This window comes from Haliaeetus albicilla, chromosome 6 (genome assembly GCF_947461875.1).
Source record: "Haliaeetus albicilla chromosome 6, bHalAlb1.1, whole genome shotgun sequence".
NCBI lineage: Eukaryota > Metazoa > Chordata > Aves > Accipitriformes > Accipitridae > Haliaeetus > Haliaeetus albicilla.
Window position 1 is genome coordinate 30,179,813 of NC_091488.1, and position 18,822 is coordinate 30,198,634.

Sequence of the window (18,822 nt, forward strand, 5' to 3'; positions counted from 1 at the left end):
CAAGCAAGAAACTGTGAATGAGATTTTTAACTGTTTACTTAATGGAAAAAGCAGAAGTGAATCAGCCACTCTTCATTTTCCTCTTTGATTCTTGTGCCAGCAGCCATTTGACATTAGCTCAAAAAATGCAGCTGTTGTTTCTTAGATGGCATTTCTCAGCTTATTGTAATAACAGAGACAGAGTTTCTTATGAGTGTTGGGACACAGCTCTTACTGAAAACGGTGCAAGTTAGATGTGTGAATATCCATCAGTGTCTCAGCCTGAAACATCTAAGCAGTCTAAAATCCTGACTCATTGTGATGGGTTAACCCTGGCTGGACGCCAGGTGCTCACCAAAGCCTTTCTATCACTCCTCCATCCTCAGCTGGACAGGGGAGAGAAAAATATAACAAAAAGCTTGTGGGTCAAGATAAGGACAGGAGAGATCATTCACTAATTACCGTCACGGGCAAAACAGACTCAGCTTAGGGAAAAACTAGCTCAATTTATTACAAATCAGCCAGAGTAAGGTAATGAGAAATAAAACAAAATCTCAGAACACCTTCCCTCCACCCCTCCCTTCTTCCTGGGCACAACTTCACTCCCGGATTTCTCCACCAACCCCCCCCAGTGGCACAGGGGGACAGGGATGGGGTTTACGGTCATCACACGTTATTTTCTGCTGCTTCACCTCCTCAGGGGGAGGGCTCATCACACTCTTCCCCTGCTCCAGCGTGGGGTCCCACCCATGGGAGACAGTCCTCCACGAACTTCTCCAACGTGGGCCCTTCCCACGGGCTGCAGTTCTTCACGAACTGCTCCAGCATGGGTCCTTTCCACGGTGTGCAGTCCTTCAGGAGCACACTGCTCCAGCGTGGGTCCCCCACGGGGTCACAAGTCCTGCCAGAAAACCTGCTCCGTGGGCTCCTCTCTCCACAGATCCGCAGGTCCTGCCAGGAGCCTGCTCCAGCGCGGGGTTCCCACGGGGTCACAGCCTCCTTTGGGAACCCACCTGCTCCGGTGTGGGGTCCTCCATGGGCTGCAGGTGGAGATCTGCCCCACCGTGGACCTCCCTGGACTGCAGGGGGACAGCCTGCCTCACCAGGGTCTTCACCACGGGCTGCAGGGGAATCTTCGCTCCGGCGCCTGGAGCACCTCCTCCCCCTCCTTCTGCACTGACCTTGGTGTCCGCAGGCTTGTTTCTCTTACATGTTCTCACTCCTCTCTCCGGTGGCTGTTTTCTCCGCGTCCCAACTTTTTTTCCTTCTTAAAAATGTTATCACAGAGGCGTTACCACTATCACTGACTGGCTCGGCCTTGGCCGGCGGCAGGTCCGTCTTAGAGCCGGCTGGTATGGGCTCGATCTCTCTCGAACACAGGGGAAGCTTCCAGCAGCTTCTTACAGGAGCCCCCCCTGTAACACCCCCCCCCCCCCCCACTACCAAAACCTTGCCACACAAAACCAATACACTCATCATTGGAAAAAAAAAGCTCATAATAATCTTTCCTTATTAATACTTTGATATACCCTTTGGACCTCAACTGGCAGTGGGGATATCACCAACAGACATAATGTTGATTAAGGAAAAAGAGAAAAGGGAACTGAAAATGCGGTGTGACAGTAGTTACCTCCTGTTTCCTCCTTCTTGCAGTCTCCACCATTATCTCTATGTGGCACTTCAGCATAGCCTATGTAAGCCAAGATAGTTTCAGAAAATGTACGTTTTTTAATCCTATTAATATGAATCCAGTTGGCAGCTGGTCACATGTGGTGTTCACCAGGGCTCAGTTTTGCGGCCAGCTCTCTTTAATATCTTTATCAATGATCTGGACAAGGGGATTGAGTGCACCCTCAGTAAGTTTGCAGTTGACACCAAGTTGGGAGGGAGGGTTGATCTGCTCGAGGGTAGGAAGGGTCTACAGAGGGATCTGGACAGGCTAGATTGATGGGCTGAGGCCAGCTGTATGAAGTTCAACAACAAGTGCCGGGTCCTGCACTTGGGTCACAACAACCCCATGCAGCGCTACAGGCTTGGGGAAGAGTGGCTGGAAAGCTGCCTGGCAGAAAAAGACCTGAGGGTGCTGGTTGACAGCCGGCTGAATATGAGCCAGCAGTGTGCCCAGGTGGCCAAGAAGGCCAAGAGCATCCTGGCCTGTATCAGAAACAGCGTGGCCAGCAGGACTTGGGAAGTGGTTGTCCCCCTGTACTTGGCACTGGTGAGGCCGCACCTCGAGTACTGTGTTCAGTTTTGGGCCCCTCACTACAGGAAAGACATTGAGGTGCTGGAGCATGTCCAGAGAAGGGCAACCAAGCTGGTGAGGGGTCTATAGAACAAGTCTTACGAGGAGTGGCTGAGGGAACTGGGGCTGTTTAGCCTGGAGGAAAGAAGGCTGAGGGGAGCCCTTGTTGCTCTCTACAACTACCTGAAAGGAGGTTGTAGCAAGGTGGTATAGGTCTCTTCTCCCAAGTAACAAGCAATACAACAAGAGGAAATGGCCTCAAGTTGTGGCAGGGGAGGTTTAGATTGAATATTAGAAAAAATTTCTTCACTGAAAGGGTTGTCAAGCATTGGACCAGGCTGCCCAGGGAAGTGGTGGAGTCACCATCCCTGGAGGTATTTAAAAGACATGTAGATGTGGAGCTTAGCAACATGGTTGAGTGGTGGACTTGGCAGTGCTAGGTTGACAGTTGGACTCTATGATCTTGAAGGTCTTTTCCAACCTAAACAATTCTATGATTCTAAATGGATCTGAAGACATGCCAGTTGAGAAGATGTTATTTTCCTCTGTTCTATGAAATGCATAGTAACTAAGGTGTGTACATCCTATCATTATGCTTTACTGCTGCTTTCCTATCCCCAGCAGTACTTCATTAACATTAGGAGCATAGTTCCTGGTTAATCCCAGTAATTTTCAGCAGCCATTCTGATGCATCCTCTTGAGCACCATATTATCTTAATACTGCTGACATTTGCATGTCTTTGAAATACATTTTTTTCAGATATTGTCCATTTAATCCACTGCAGTTTCTGTCATCTTTTGTTCTTATAGTTATGCTTTACTTACAGCTGATGAAAAAGAATAATCTACTAACTTCTCAATAGCTCTTAAAGGTTAAGAAGGAATCAACAAGGTGTAAATAGCAGTATAAGAATCCCAAAGATTTAGCTGTTTGAACACAGACTACATAATTAGAAACAGATAGAATTACAGTGAAACTAGGCCATTAAGATTTCTATGTTTAATCAACGATTTTTCATGTGAATGAAATTCTTACATGCCATTCGTCATCTCAGCTGTACTCTGACAGAAAAGAAAAAGCCCCTAGGAACAGCAATAAAATATTTAAGGTGTGACAATTATTCTTTATATTCACTTATCTGTATAGAGTTTCTCTTCTTCCCTGCACCTCCCCCCCTCGCCCCGTCTTACCTGAAAGTGTAGGTCTTAGCTTGTGAGGCTGAAAGGAAAGGGATTTGTCTTTCTTATTTGCACATCAACATATGGGACTGATCCCAGGCAGAACAGGGGAAGGGCATATATTACCAATGTGGTCCAGTACTGATCCAGAGCACTTCCAGCTCTAGAATTTAAAAGGAACTTTTGGGGCATCACTGTTTCTCTCCTTCATCTTTTACCCATTCCCCTGACTGGAATAATGTCACTGTATGTAGCCCTGAGTGGACCTCAGTTCTTTCCCTGTGTGAGATTACTGGGTTGTCAGTCTGAAGCTCAGGCTCTGCTGACTTTCCATTCTCTGGATAAGGCAGCAGCTTTACCAAGTCTGCCTTCCCCCTCTGCCTGCAGCAGTAAGGCAGATGCACCTTACAGAGAAGGTCTCTCCCCCTTGACTTTCTTGCGCAATCTCCTGAAAGCAAGGCTGTCACTTGCCCTTAATTACTGATATGTCGTTAGAGATATCTTATCCATTGCCTGTGAGAGCTGTTAAATGACTGCATGGCAGATAATAATACATTGTGCACCCACCTGAACAGCTCGTTGTGCAATCTGTCCATATCAGGCCTTCAGTATAAGAATTCTGATACAAAAGCAGCATCTTTGCTACTTTATAGAAATTGGAAAACACCTTATCTAATCTGTGGTCAAGTCCAGGCTGACCCACAGATAGTCCCTGCAAAGTATTACCTAGTACTTTGTCCTTGAGCTAGGGTGAGTTAGCTGACGGTGGTGGTCACTTCTGCCAGGCCTCCATTCCCCAGAAAGTAAGGCAGGATTTATGACATAAGATTTTTTAATGTATTTTTTTCTTTTCTGCTGCTGTACTAGCTTACACCTCTCCTTCTGCCTTTTTAGCCTCAGGAATCTTTTTGAAAGAGATGTTACACTTCTGTGGAGGACTTTTTTTTTCCTGGTTAAAATTTAAAAGAAATATAAATTATTTATAAACTGGCAACAAAAAATGAACAGTATAGCCATACATACCATTGTTTTCTACAGACAGCAGATTTTAAAGTGCACTTTTTATGAAAGCTGTAGAGGTTATAGTGTTTTCTTTGAACTTAACATGTTTTGAGCCTCAGACTTTAAAATACATATGAAAAAGTGTGGTTAATAGCTGGCTACTAAAAATGTTCTAAAATACTAGGCATTTTGATTTGAAGTACTAAAAATGCATTAAAACATCCAGGTCTCTTTTAGAATAAATCTGAAAAAGAAGAAGTCAGTGCCTATTCCCTGACCTTCTAATGGTGTATTTAAAGAGGTTTACCTTTTTTTTTTTTATGGTAATTGGTGTGCCTGTATTCTTCAGTTCCCTGTTTGCCCCTAAGTCATGGTCTGGCCTTGAAAGTTTGGAAATATGGCATCCTCTTTCTCCCTCCTCCATTTTGTGTTTCTACATTCATAACTGATGGAAGGCAGAAATAAAGTAGTTCAGCAAATTTTGCCTTTCATGGGAGTAATTGCCTGCCCAGTGCAGAAAGATCTGAAGACTTGACAAAGTATAAAAGAGTAGAAATGTCCAATCTGCTGTTTGGGAAGTTGGTCAGGTTCAGAGAAAGCAAAAACTTAGAGGGAGGATGAAATGAGACACCAAAAGTTTGAAAATAGATGGAGTATATGACGAATGTGGGAGAGATTTGGGCAAAATGGAAAACCAGAAGGTGAGGTTATGGAATGGGCACTGTACAGACCAGGTAGCTGAAGGCACTTATTGTTCTCTGCTATGAAAACTCATTAAAATTAGCACATCTGCAGTGCTCCCACTTTCTGACTAAGGAAGTAGCAGAGGCAGGTGCCCAAGAAAAAGGTGGAGAAAATCAACAGCCCCTTAGAAAGCATGCAGTGTTTTTAATCTTATTTTGTCTCAAGAAGGTGGACGGTATAAGCACAAGATTCTTCTCTTCTTTTTTCACTGTGAGCATTTGTGTATATGCAAGATGGAGCGCACACTCCAGTGCAAGAAAGACACAGATCTGCAACACCTTTTTTTTACCTCCTTTTTCTTTTTTCCTTTCTAAGGCTGGCCTAAAAAGCCTACTGGCAGTGTCCCATCAGTGTGTGAATAACAGCTGCTGTAGAATGGAAACTGGCAGCCTTCTCCTAAAAATTGTGTACATACAGGGTATATACATCATAGACACATCTAATGTAAAGTGCAACCATTTCTATGATATTACTCTGACTATTCAGAAAGAAAGCAATTTTGAATTCAAGAGCTCAATCCACAAGTACAGCCATATCAAAATATTGGCAGGGCCTAGTAGGTGTAAGGAAAATTGTGGTCAGTTTTGAATATCAAGGGGAAAAAAGGCAGAAAAAAAATCTGTTAGTGAAGACAATGAGATATTAGTTTCTTGAAGAGAATTAGCCACAAGATCTACCACTTAATCTGATGAAGTTCCATTAGAGAAATCAGCAAATTGGTTGGATACCAATAACAATAACAACAATAAAATACTTAAAGACTGTAGGAAATTTTACAAGTGATCTGAAGAGTTCAGATCTCAAAAAAAAAAAAAAAAAGAAAAATTTGAAAATAATTTCAGATAAAATCCAAAAGTATGCCTATAGAGAAAGTGTCAGGCTTGGAAGAGTAATGGATGTATACTTGGGAAAATATCAGTACCACAATAAATTGGTTTAAACGTAGAACGGGAATGAAGAAATGAAGGATTTCTGAGGCCTTATGATGAAACTTAGACACGAGAGTATTGTTCATCAAAAGATTAAAAATAGAAGTATTTTTTAATTCTTTTTTATATACAAGTAGTAAAACTTGAATGTCTTGGAAGAATATTATTTGGATTTATTTTCTTGTTTTAGAGCACAAACTTGGAAACGAAGTCTGAAATCATTCACAGATTTCATTGCACCATAATAAGACTGGCAATCAGTAAGCAATTAAATATTCTTAAAACAGCTATAAAAACTGAAATACATTTTGCACTTCCATGAGATTTAAAAATACTTTGCTACAGCTTATCCTGAAACACAGATGTCTGAACCTACACTACGTTGAAAAGACTGGATATTTAGAATACTTCATAGATTTGCCTTCTCTGCAACTTGCTACTAGAAAATATGTTTTATGTATTGGAAGGATATAAAGTATTACGCTTCTGTGTTAGTATAAAAATGGTAGCTGCAGCAGGCAACTATCATATAAACCAAAGGACTTCTGCTCGTAGTGATATTGATCCTCAGAGTGGGTTTAAATATAATTCCAAGTTTAATACTTCAAGAGCAGAAAGTATTCTGCATGTGGTCTGTTGTTAAGTACTAACAAAAAGTATGTCGAGTGAAAACTTAATATTCTTTTTTTAAGAATTCTTATAAAGTCACACTCAGAGTTTACTCATTTCAGTACTCTCAAGTCATTAGGGTAGTACTGGACAAAATATCATTGTTCATGTGAATCAGAAAAGGCTCTACTACAGAACGTATACTAGATTTGGATGGCTAGGATTTTAATGCACTTTCATATTTTAATGTATAATCTAAGGTGTTGTGGCATGGAAGTTGTAGGCTCAGGAAATAAAGCATACTATGTGGTGCAATACCTTTTGGACCAGTTTCTCAATATGGCATAATCAAAGTAAAATGTTTTGCAGAAATGATAATTGCTGAAAGATAGAAAAAAGTAGAAAATAGAAAGATTACTTAAAAACACAGGCTGAATAATTTAAATAGTCAGCATGAACTGTAAGCCTTAAGTGATAGCTGATGCCTGTCAATCCTGATCTATCTTTATGCACTGGCACACAGTTAAGACCTTTTGTCAATAGTTCAGGAGTTTATAGGTAATTTCCATTTAAGAGTAATGAAGCTCTTTAAGACATAAAATCTGAATTTCTTCACTCTACAAGAGATCCATGTGATTTGTAGAGGCTATGAACTTTGCAAAAAGGTTTCTAGTTCTTATGTAAATTGAAGATAATAGGGTTTCTCATGTTAATCGGAAAAAAAATATAAGCTTTTCAATTTATAGGGTACAACTCAGCAAATAGATTTATATATGGATTTGAAGTTATTAATATCAATTACAAAAGCTGTCTTTCTGAGCATCTCTGCAAACCTTCCATTATTAGAACAAAATTTAGCTGTCTGTCACAATGGAAAGGTAGATCAGGATTTGCTGGTACCTTTGCTCATGGTGTTGGCTCAAATAACAGGGGGCTGTAAGGAAAGTAGGAACTCTGCAGCCAGAACCGTCTTCTTTCTTGCTCATTTGGCAGTCAAGCCTAACCATGTACTGAGTATCTTCTAATAGGAAAGGAGGGAAGCCAGGCAGAGGGGAAATGATCAATAAAGTTAAGAAATACAAAATAGACCATATTTCTCTTCCAGATCAAGAGGACAGTTTTGCTTAGAATTTTTTTTTTCCTAGTTTATTATGACCACATAAAGGAACTTTTAGCAGAGGTCTCCTTCAGAACTTACTAAAAAATGTAAGGCAAAACAGTTTGTCTACATTCTTTAAAGACACGTGATATTTGTAAGAGTTTAGCATGTTATTTTTATGGCATGCAACGGTAATTTCATTGCAAGGTGAGTTTAATAACTCTAAGACAAAAAGGAGATTCCTTCTGATAGAGGAGAGCAGATAAGATGTTCAGATAAAAGCCTTGAAAGAAATAAATAGCATTAGGAGCAGCACTGCTGTAACTGGCAAAATAAAACATGTAAGCTGAATGATTATAGTATGTTCTTAGAAATCTTTATAACAGAAACAGAAGATGCATTTTTAGGTAAGTGTTTTTCTGACTCTGAATAGTTAGAGGTACTTGGGGCGATAAATGGAGTTAGCAACCAACTATGTGCAGTTTGATTTCATGACTCACTGCATTTATTCTGAGTTGGCCATTTGCATGCTCTGGTATTCGGGACATAAGAAATCACTTAAGTAACTGTGTTATCACTACAGCGATGGATTCCTATGTATTCCACTATTGAGAAAATCTGCTGACTTGACCTCAGTTTTGATGTATTGCACAATATCACAACGAAGCTCCTTCTGATATTGACCCATCAGCCATACTGCACATTGGTGAGCTCTCTGATTCTGCATTTCCTTCAAAGCTGAAGGGCTGGCAGTGCTGGCACAACTAAACAAATGCTGACAAAACACTGCTTCTCCAACACACACAGAGTGACTATTGATAATGAATTACAATTCTCTGAACTATTTTTTTTCACTTCTGATGTGGATCATGGGAAGACAGTGGATCACCCACAGCACTGAGCACACCAGTTTGGTGTCCTGTTTTTCCTCCCATATTAAACTTGTGAATAATACTGGAAGAAACTTCATATATATCTACATATATATATGGATGATGCACTTTTCAGGATGTTCATTTGATGTTGCCTTGCCTTCTTGAAAATGACTAACATAAAGGAAATATTTAAGGGTGGGGAGGCTCAAGTGAAGGCAAGGGGAAAAAATACAGGTAAATACTTTCAAAGAAGTTAACATTATAATGGGTTGGTGATCAATTGGGAAAAAGCTATCCAGACAGAGACCAGCAGCATTACACGTAGAGTGTAGATAGGGGGAAATATGAATAATTACTCTCTTACCCCTTAGCAATCTATACTTTGTATCTTTGGGTAGAAGAATAAATATCTTTGCTTTGAAAAGACTCTTCCTCAGTCACTTTAATCAGTTGCTGTCACAAGCTGCTGAGGGATAAGGACTTTCAGCTGCAAATTTAGTCTGTCGTATCAACATGGTTAGCAACTGTAATCCAGTGAGCCAATCTGAAGGTGAGAGGACTGCCTGATTTATCCAAAGCAAGCTACAGGCAGGGAGGCCTGTCACCCAAGTGCATTTGTGATGGACAAAAGAAAGGCTTTATCTGTATCCAGGACAGAAGGTAAGGGATGAAGGTGTATGGGGTGTTGGTTGGTTGGTTGGTTTCTTTGTTTTCTTTCCTTTTCTGCTATCTTTTTGGTTTGTTTTTTTTTTCTATTTTTTGATGTTCTCTTTTTTTTTTTTCTTTAAATGATGAATGCTAACACTGTTTGAGATTCCTGTCACCTCTTTGAGTTCATAATTTAAGCAGCTTTTTCAAAGGCGTAATACACTGCAACTATCTTCAACATTTCTTGTTGTTCCTGTTGTCTTTATAGCTGTGAATTCCTGTCAAAATTTTATGCTATAAAAAGTGGAAATCTATATTTTGTTGCCATCTCATTTTTACCATATGTTGGTAATTTAATTTGTAAACTTTTTAAAAACACTGGTATAGGGCATGATAAATATTCTTAGGCTATGTTGTTTCTGCTGTGATGCTTATAAGAGAAAAGAAGAGACAAATATAATAGTCAATGCAGGTGTTCAAAGATCCCTTCTTAAAAAAAAGAGAACTTCATAAAAGGTACTTAGGATATTCTTGACTAATTCTTCTGGGGACACAAACACTCTATGAAGGTTAATCAAGCGTTGCAGAACTATAAAATCCCAGAGAGTTCTTATCTCATAAAATAAAACCCATCTATCCAAGCCTTTTATGAAAGGCTAGTGACTATGGATATTGATGTTTTTAATAGATGAAATGCTCCCAAACCAGTCCATCCCAATATGACTCATCAGACTGAGACTTTATATAAACAAGAAGTTCCCTCAGGTTTTAAACTTTCAACTGGATGATTAACTGACAAAGCTAAAAATCCAGATTCTCAATACAGAGAAACTATACATTTCAAATTAATGAAGCAATCATTCTCTTAGATGACTTTTAACATTGCACCAGGACTTGAACAAAAAAGTGCTCTGATAAATGTGGTGATACCTTTTCCATTACTCATTTGAGCATATCCACTAGATTATGTTTTTATGGACTTCAGAGAATACAAGTGTGCTCCTGGTTGGAGAAGAAAAAGGCATTGTTCAAGAAGCCATACTCAATATAATGAATTTACTTGTCTTGTTAGTGTTCCACAAATCCTTCTGCCATCTTTCTTATTTTTACCCACATTGGCTACAAAATTTTGACAGGATGCTTAGATGCCCAGATGGACAACAATATCCTCAGCGAGACTGAGGATGTAAAAAGCTGGCACTGGTTTTTGTTGTTGTTTTGGGGTTTTTCTGAGTGTGATCTTAGGGAAATTAAAAGGTTATCCTATGCTAGTATTATGGGCCAGTAAGTTATCTGAGTGTTGTTTACTAAGGTCTCAGTGAAGAACACTTTGTACATGACCTTTCTGTACACAAAAATCAGAAAAGGGCAAAATGAATAGAGTCAAGAAGTTTCAAGTGAGAATGGATTGCATTGCTTAAATTCACATTGTTCAGAAAGAAGAGGTGATACAATAGATCTATGTATCATTTTTAAATGAAGACTAAGTTAAGATAAATATAATGGTTAGACATAAAGATATTACTAGAAATGAGGATTATAGGGAAGCACTGAAACATCACAGTCCTTTTGTTAAGGATGGAGAAAGGGGTGGAAAATTAACAAACTTGTTTTAAAATACTACTGTTTAACTTTAAAGTTCTAGATTATCAAAAATATTAACATGGACTTAAATATTAACTGTTGACTTCCATGTTACATAAACAGTTGTTGAAAAGGTAAGTCTGTGCCTAAGTGTTTTTTTCTAATCAAATCTGACGGTGGTTTTTAAAACTTTTTTTTTTTTTCCCCAACACATTCCAGTTTACCCTTACCTTTCTCTCTGACTTATTTTGGGAGAAAATGTTTCTTAGCCTCAGGATTAGAAAATAATTTTGCTTTATTTACAAATTCTTTTTTAAGTTACTTGCAAGAAAAATCCTGTTCCACAGTATAAAACATGAATCATCCTGGAACATGTTACCAGTGTTTTGATGTCTTCATTGCAGTCCCGTTTCAGTTTGACTGGGAAAGAATACCAAAATCTGTTGCTTTTTGTGTCAAGCTTTGAGGCTAACATGAAGACAGTTAACAAAATCATTTATTTCTACCAAAAAAACCCAGTTCCCTTTTGCAAGTCAGTTACTCAAAGTTTCTGGGCCTTTCTACTAGGACTAAACATACCAAAATCTAAGCCCATTTAGCAGTTCTGCAGAGAAAGAGTTCAAATTTCTTTTGGGGGGCTGGCAGAGAAGATACTGGTCATAATTAAGGATTTTTAGCATGCTTGTGATTAGTATCTCTGGCTTCTTTCAGTTTAACACAGTCCTGATAGTGCCACCGTGGGCAGCTGCGTGCAAAGCCAAATCAGTAAAAGCAATACACACTAGCCAAAGAAATAGCATGGGCTGTCACAGTTGAGCTGTGTCTTTGAAAGAATTTCTTCAGTACAGCATGCTTAATTTGTTTGTTTTTGTTTTACAAAGTGTCACACTGTGAGCAAATTAGAATAGGTAAGCCAGAAGCAGAGCTGTCTTTTGGGGAAGAAAACATCATCTTGGTGCTTCAGCTCTGCTACCTCCCTCAACCCAGTGAAGGGTCTCAGTGGTAGCACAGCTCATTTCTACTTAACCGCATCCACATGGGAGGGATTAAACCAGGGATATAGAAAAGCACCTCTCATCCAAGATGGGAAAAAAGGGAGGGCAGACTTGTTTTTTGGGTGACTGCATTGGTACTAGCAGGCTGCACGCTCCTGTTAGGACAGAGCAGGTCAGTAAGCTTGTTTGTGCCATGAAATGTGTGAAGGTAGTAACATGCAATTGCATTAGTGGCCTCAGTGCTCATTCTGACTTTACAGCTATTGTGCTCCAAGAAAGATGTTTTCAGGATTGTCTGAGAAAAATGGGGATTAAACTGGTAAGTGTGATTCAGTTTGAAGTAAGCACAAATGCAAGGCACAGGGATACCCTGTTTGTTCCAGTCCACAGAGTAATAGATAGCATTATGGTAACTCTTTAGAATGTGAAGAAAAGCTGAAATTCTGCAATATCAGAGATGTATACAATGGAGAAAAATGTGCAATATTAGGAGTGTACATATTTGCTGGGTCTTTTAGTATGCCAAACCTAAATATCCCCCAGCTGAGCCAGAACCCTTTCAAAATGTTGAGTAAGAGAAAGAACCTCTGTCTGGATCTGCCCCCATGAACATGTTTCAATAGGATAAACTATGGGGAATTCATACTTCTCTGTGCCTTGTGTCACAGAAGGAAAACTTCCCCATCAGTGTTTCAGCTGCATTTGTGCTTTGGACTATGAAAATACTAAAGCAATTGTCAAGGAATAGCCAGTATGCTCTAAATTTATGGTTCTTTTACCCCTTTTTCATGTGATTCCCCCCCCCCCCCCGCCAACAACCTCCGAAGGTATTAAATTCAGACAGAGAAAGAGGGCTAGACAGAGGCCTGCTAAGTACAGAGCTATCATAACTTATAACAAGGTTATAATATGCAGAAGTGTTACTTACCATATACTGCAATATTCATTACCACTGCTAGGAGATCAGTCTAAAACAGATAAAAGTAAATAAATTTTTGCACAGCAGGTAGGGAACTTCCAGAATTCATTGCCACAGGAGCCTGGGTTGACAGACAGTATAAGGAGATTCAGAAAGATACTAGAGACATCCATAGGCAACGTGTCTAAATACTAAGAAGACACAAAAGAGAACAAGAGATGTGCCCTCCAACATCCCCCATAGAATGATTGTGGATGCTGGCAGACTACAGGGGATATGGACCACAGAAAATGGCCACACTCACATGCTTTCCTTAAACAGCTGCTCCCCTTATCACTGACCACAGCAGCATGCTGGCCTGGGAGCATGTCTCAAGTTCTTAGCTCAATTCTGCCTAACTAATGAATTGTTTAGACCAGAGTGTCTCAAAGCTTCCCAGCAGTGCAGGCAAAATTTAATTTTGTGGCTGTGACAGAATTGCTGCTTTAGGCACCATCCTCCCTGAGAGTGGTGAGATGGAGTGAGAGCTGTGCCTGGCCACCGTGGTGTGCTGACTGTGGGCCAGCTGCCCAGGAATTACTCTGCTGCTGCCACTAAGCCAGCACAGGATGGCTTAATATTAACTGTTAATTAGCAGCTTCCCCCATACCCAGAGTATGTAGATCTGCCTCTCTCTAAGTTGCAGTCTTTCTGCCACCATCATTTTGCAGCCATAGCTAAGTACTCCATATAAGACTTGAGTTGGTATATTACAATGCGACAAAGCACCCTGAATAATTTATTTCTAAGGCTCCATTTAATACTTATTTGTTATCCTATGGGTTTTCCCCTAGGGATGTGCCATCTAATTTCAATTTAAAACATAAGTTCTGTAAATTACCACTGCACAGAAGTTGCCTTAACATGCCATTTATGAAGGTAATGGTGCACATTGTAGCAGAAGTGTTTCAGAGTTTCCACTCCTGGGATTACAGATTCACAGTAAGCTGGTAAATGGGGAACAATGAGGAGTTTGCTAGAAAATGGAATAAATCCACCTTAACATATCAAAGCAAATCGCACCTTAATATTGTGAACTCTGTAAGGCAACGTTTCTGCAACAGCATGGACATATAGATTCCCTGCCCAAATTAAACAGAAAGAAAGCATGTATATTGTGTGTTGTGTATTTAGATACCAGTTCCTGAAAGTGCACTTAGGAAGAGTGTTAAGACATATTTACGGTAAGGTATAAATAAGGCCCGTTACACCGACAGTTCTTAATCCTTTGTTTAAAATTATGTGAATCTTGTTTTCTTCCCTGAGTATATGATTTTCTAAAAAGATAATAACTTCAGAGAAGAGCCAGTCTAGGTAACAAGTTCAACAACAATTTAACAAGGTTTCATCCAAATAGTACTAAAATGTGTAGAAATCTGTTATCTTTGAAGAGAAACGTAAGTTATAGTATTTTTACTTTAAAAAGTAATATAAATTATGTAGCAGTAAGTGCACTTCAGAAAAATTCACTTTGTTTACATCTCTTGCCTAACTTAAAAGAAAATCATGTCATTGCAGTCATTAGAACTATTTTTCTGTGCGTGAGGCCACATTTTGACAAAATGTCTCTCTTTAGGTATTTAGGTTTAATTCTTAACACTTATTATATTTAATAGGGTCTAAATACCTGCTTAAATTAATGAAATTAAGTATTTCTTGAGTAAGACTAGCAAGTAATTTGCCATCTGCTGATTTTATAACAGCTGTTTATGTTTTGTTTTATTACTTAGTCATACAACTGTGTGCTTCAAGAGGAAAATATAGTGTACTATTCTCATACCAAATAAATGTGCAAATCTAGAACTGCTTATGACTGAAATTACTAAAGTTGTGTACCTGAAAGAAAGGGATTGCTATTCGGATTATAGTGTACAAAGCTACCAGATACAAGTAACGTAGCAGTGAATCACTGGGCTGTATGTATCTTGCTTTAGTGACTAGTATCTAAGGACCTGAGATGCTCTGTTTGTGAGATAGTCAAGATTCAGTAAGCCAGCCTTTCATTCCCAGTCGCAGACCTGTCTTTTTGGTGATATCTCTCCTGTAAATTTGAAAGTAGATCTTGTTACGTGTAAGTAAAGACTGCATACCGGTAATAAATACATCCTGCTGTCTGTTAGGCAAATCTCATGAACTGTGGAGTTTCTTGAGAGTCTTTATGAGTTAGGTATTGACAGTGGGAAGGTATATGTGAATCTGCAAGATGGTCAGTTCCCTTCTCTGAGGTGCCCTTAGCTTGCCTAGGGGGTTATCGCTGTCAGTGCTTAGCCTTTGGCCGGTTTGATGCGAATTCATGAGTCACAAGAGGAAAGGTTTCACAAAAGAAGGAAATCCAGGATTTTAAGTCAAATCTTATATTGCTTGTGATAACATGCATAACAAGCAATTATTTGAGGGAAGGATGCAGAAGGGGTGGAAAAAGGGATGGGCTGTGACACAATGCAGCAACAGAAACAAATAGAGATTATGGGTAAGATGTGCCACTTTGAGACTGTTATGCCTGGTTCAGGAAAAACACTCAGCGCATGCAAGTACACTTGTGAATGTGAATGGCCTAAATAATTTTAGAATCCATTCACAAACCACTTATATCTACCTCAGCCTGCTTGCATGATTTCTGATGCCTGTCAGCCACACGGGACCATATTGCTCATCACACAAACAGAAAGCTGTTTTTACTTAGCTTGCCAAGCATCTTGCTGTTCTGTGGGCCCTGAAACCTTGCGAGAACTATTTTTGAATTTAGGAAAGATCTTGGCCTATTCCAGTACCATTCTGTTTCCATTTCTGTTTCTGTTCTTTTCCCTGCTTGTTCTTTCACTTTCTTTAGTAGTTCCCATGCAGGATGGTGAGGTTGTAATAGTGACAGTTCATTATATCCAGTAACTTAAATGATCGTTGAATATTCTTTGATGGCAGGTTACTATTCATAAGTTTCTGATGCTAGTGTTTCTGATGTGTGTTGCATGAGCATGCTTCATGTATCTGATTAAATGCATTGCTTTGGATCCAACAGGCCAGAACCAGTACTGTGGACAAAGGACGGTGGAGAACTACCAGATCCAGAGAGAATGGTTGTTAACGGCAGAGTCCTAAGCATCAGTTTCCTAAACAAAACAGACAATGGCACATACCGATGTGAAGCAAAAAATCCTATTGGCCGAAACAGCACAGAATATGTCCTGATAGTACATGGTGAGTGTGTTCTTGTTAGTTTTTTGGTGCATGTTATGCATATGTAGCATTTCAAGAAAATACAATTAGTTGCTTATGATCATTACCAAAAGAATAGCAAGAAAAAGCTGGAAGTGTAAATGCACTTTCATTGATGCTATCATCTAGTTGTGGGGAGTGTGTTTACTTCCTTTTATTGACATGCCTCTCTTCATACAGTTTAAACAAAATATATTCACTTACGTTGTGAACTTTTTGCAAAGTAAGCACCTGTAAAAATGTTTTGCAGTATGTTGGTACTGTTTTATAAATACTTGCATCAGGCACACGCTGTTCAGATAAAGCTGGTTGCAAATGAATATATGAAGTGAAATATTGAAATACCAGAAAGATGGGTGCTTGAGTTTTTTTGTTTAGTTTTTTTTATAGACTACCAAACACAGGACATCAGATACTTTTCTTCATACAAGTTATAGCCTGCTACTGAGAAAATTCAGCTTATACAAGTTAGCTGATCATCACCTGGCCTATCGTTACAGTCAATACTCAAAAATATGTCATGTTCTAAATTCATGATACTTCTAATAAAATCAAAAAATAGGAATGTTCACATTGAATAACAGTTGTTTTCCTTAATTAATTAGGCAACAATGTATGTCACATGAAAAGAATAGCTGGCTTGTACATTGATCATGAAATAGATGGATATAACTCAGGTACAGGAGAAACTATAATAAAAAGTTAGCATTTGCCTTTAATACAGCTTTGCAATATGGATCTAGCGGTGTCAAAACATAATGTTCTCTTATCACTGATATGTATGTGATAATTCCTGGAAGATTATGAGTTCTGTGATTTGAATTTTAACCTAAGTGAATATAGAGGTGAAAGCTCCACTGTAGTTCATGACAGTACTTTTTCCTCTGTTTTTTTAAAAAATGCAACTTCTTATAACCATGACTAAATAAAAAGAAACAATCTAATACAAATCATAGTCTGTAAATATACATGCGAACTATATAGACTTTAATTGCTCATGATAAATTCGGGTATAACAAATATACATTTCTTTGGTGTTTGTAAGGTCTGAAAAACATTTTTCACTAAAGGTTTAACCTGCCTTTAGGTATTTGGCAGAAAACTTCTAATAAGTGCTACTTTCAGTAACGAGCTATTTTTTGGCACTGTTGATAAAATGTCATTTATCAAAAGAATCACTTAGATTACTTTTCATTTTTCTTAAAGTTCACTATTAGTTTATGTAGGATTAGTGACACAAGTAAGGACGAGGTCTTTGCATGAGGAACACAGAGCCTGTACTGCTGCGTGAGTATTTCTGTATTAAAGACAAACCAAAAAACTAAACCCTCTAACCTCTACTTACATTGATCCCTACAAGAAAAGAAAAAGGAAAAATGTCTTATACATCCCAGAGGTGGTGGTGTATTGGTTGTTGGCTGCAGGCACAGAGTGCACTGCCTTTGATGAGGTAATGGCTCCTGTGCTACCAAATGTTGAAACTTCTGTCGTTTCTGTTTTCTGCCCAATTTATTTATGTTATTATTTCTGAAAACATGGCCTTTTATAATGGTAGATTCTTCCATCAGTGGTGACTTTGCAATATACCTCTATCAAAGATTATTTCACAATCTCCTGTGTGTCTTTTGCACAGTGGCATGCCCCCTGTTGATCTGATTATCTTGCAACACCTTCATGTCAGTCTGTAAAATCATTCATTATCAGGAAGGCATTCTGTTATGTTTGGCAGCACATTAGGCATGTTATCAGGTTTAGCTTGCACATTGCTGACCTTTTCTGTTACGAGTATCGGAGTTTTCCTAATTGCATTTCTGCAAATCCGGTGTTAGAACCCAAGAAGGTAAATGTCAGGTGGTTCTGAGGTTTCTGAAACAATGAGAATAGTGTGACAGAGTATGTGAAGATGTTTAGTGCTTAGCAACTTACTGCATTTCAGAGTTGTTAAGTTTAAGTACAGAAAAGACTGACACAATTATTTTATCAAGTGTAGCACAATCAGTTGTATAGATCAATTTAAGCAGTGTCTTACTCCTTCTTTAGCTCATTACATTCACGAATGTCTCTAGTGAAACATAATCCTCCCAAAATTATACAATATTCTCTCTCTCTTTCTCCTTCCCTCTCTCTGGGGGCTAGCAAACCTACTTTTTATCATTTTCTGAGATGCATTCTTCCACTTAATAGAGGATGTATTTTTTTTCTATGTCTTCCTAAATATATCTGGGAGCATCCTTTGATTTCTCATCCCTTCCCCTGTGCCTAATGTGTTCACGTAATTTTTTTGTCCTACTCCTTTGTTAGAGCTGATTTATCATGTAAGTATGCTTTCTTACCTTGAACGTTAGGTTACTAATACAAGTACATGCCAGATTTAACATAAGGGGAGGTACGTTCAGAAAGATGCAGGAGAGGAGGGGGGAGGAATCCTTATGAGGAGAGAATCTCTTCACAAGAGATTCTTTTAAATTGCAGGTCAAGGAAGTAAGGTCTAGGTAAAATGACCTACCAGATCTGTAAGGAGTAAGGCATAAATGCCCTGAGTGCTAGTAGCCACTGCCTTAATGGAGCATCTGGAAGTCCAGCTCCACAGTTGTTAAACAACTAGTAGTTTTTCTAGGAACCTCTCGAGCCCAGAGGAGTTGCAGTGATGGAGAGAAAGAATGGTAATCACATGCCCAGGTTTAGAGAGATACTATGGCTGATTGAGTTTTTCCAGGCGAGCTTGTGTAAGAAGGCAGAGGACATCAATGGAAGGTATCCTCTGCA

General features: G+C 39.1%; 1 protein-coding gene across 4 annotated transcripts in view; it reads left to right on the forward strand.

The window, feature by feature from the left end:
• Positions 1-18,822, forward strand: part of CADM2 (cell adhesion molecule 2) — a 697,459-nt gene that overhangs the window by 609,581 nt on the left and 69,056 nt on the right. For all 4 annotated transcript variants that reach the window (XM_069785395.1, XM_069785393.1, XM_069785392.1 and 1 more), the window contains one exon: positions 15,860-16,038. In XM_069785395.1, the coding sequence (XP_069641496.1) occupies positions 15,860-16,038 (179 nt within the window). The remainder of the gene's footprint in view (positions 1-15,859; positions 16,039-18,822) is intronic.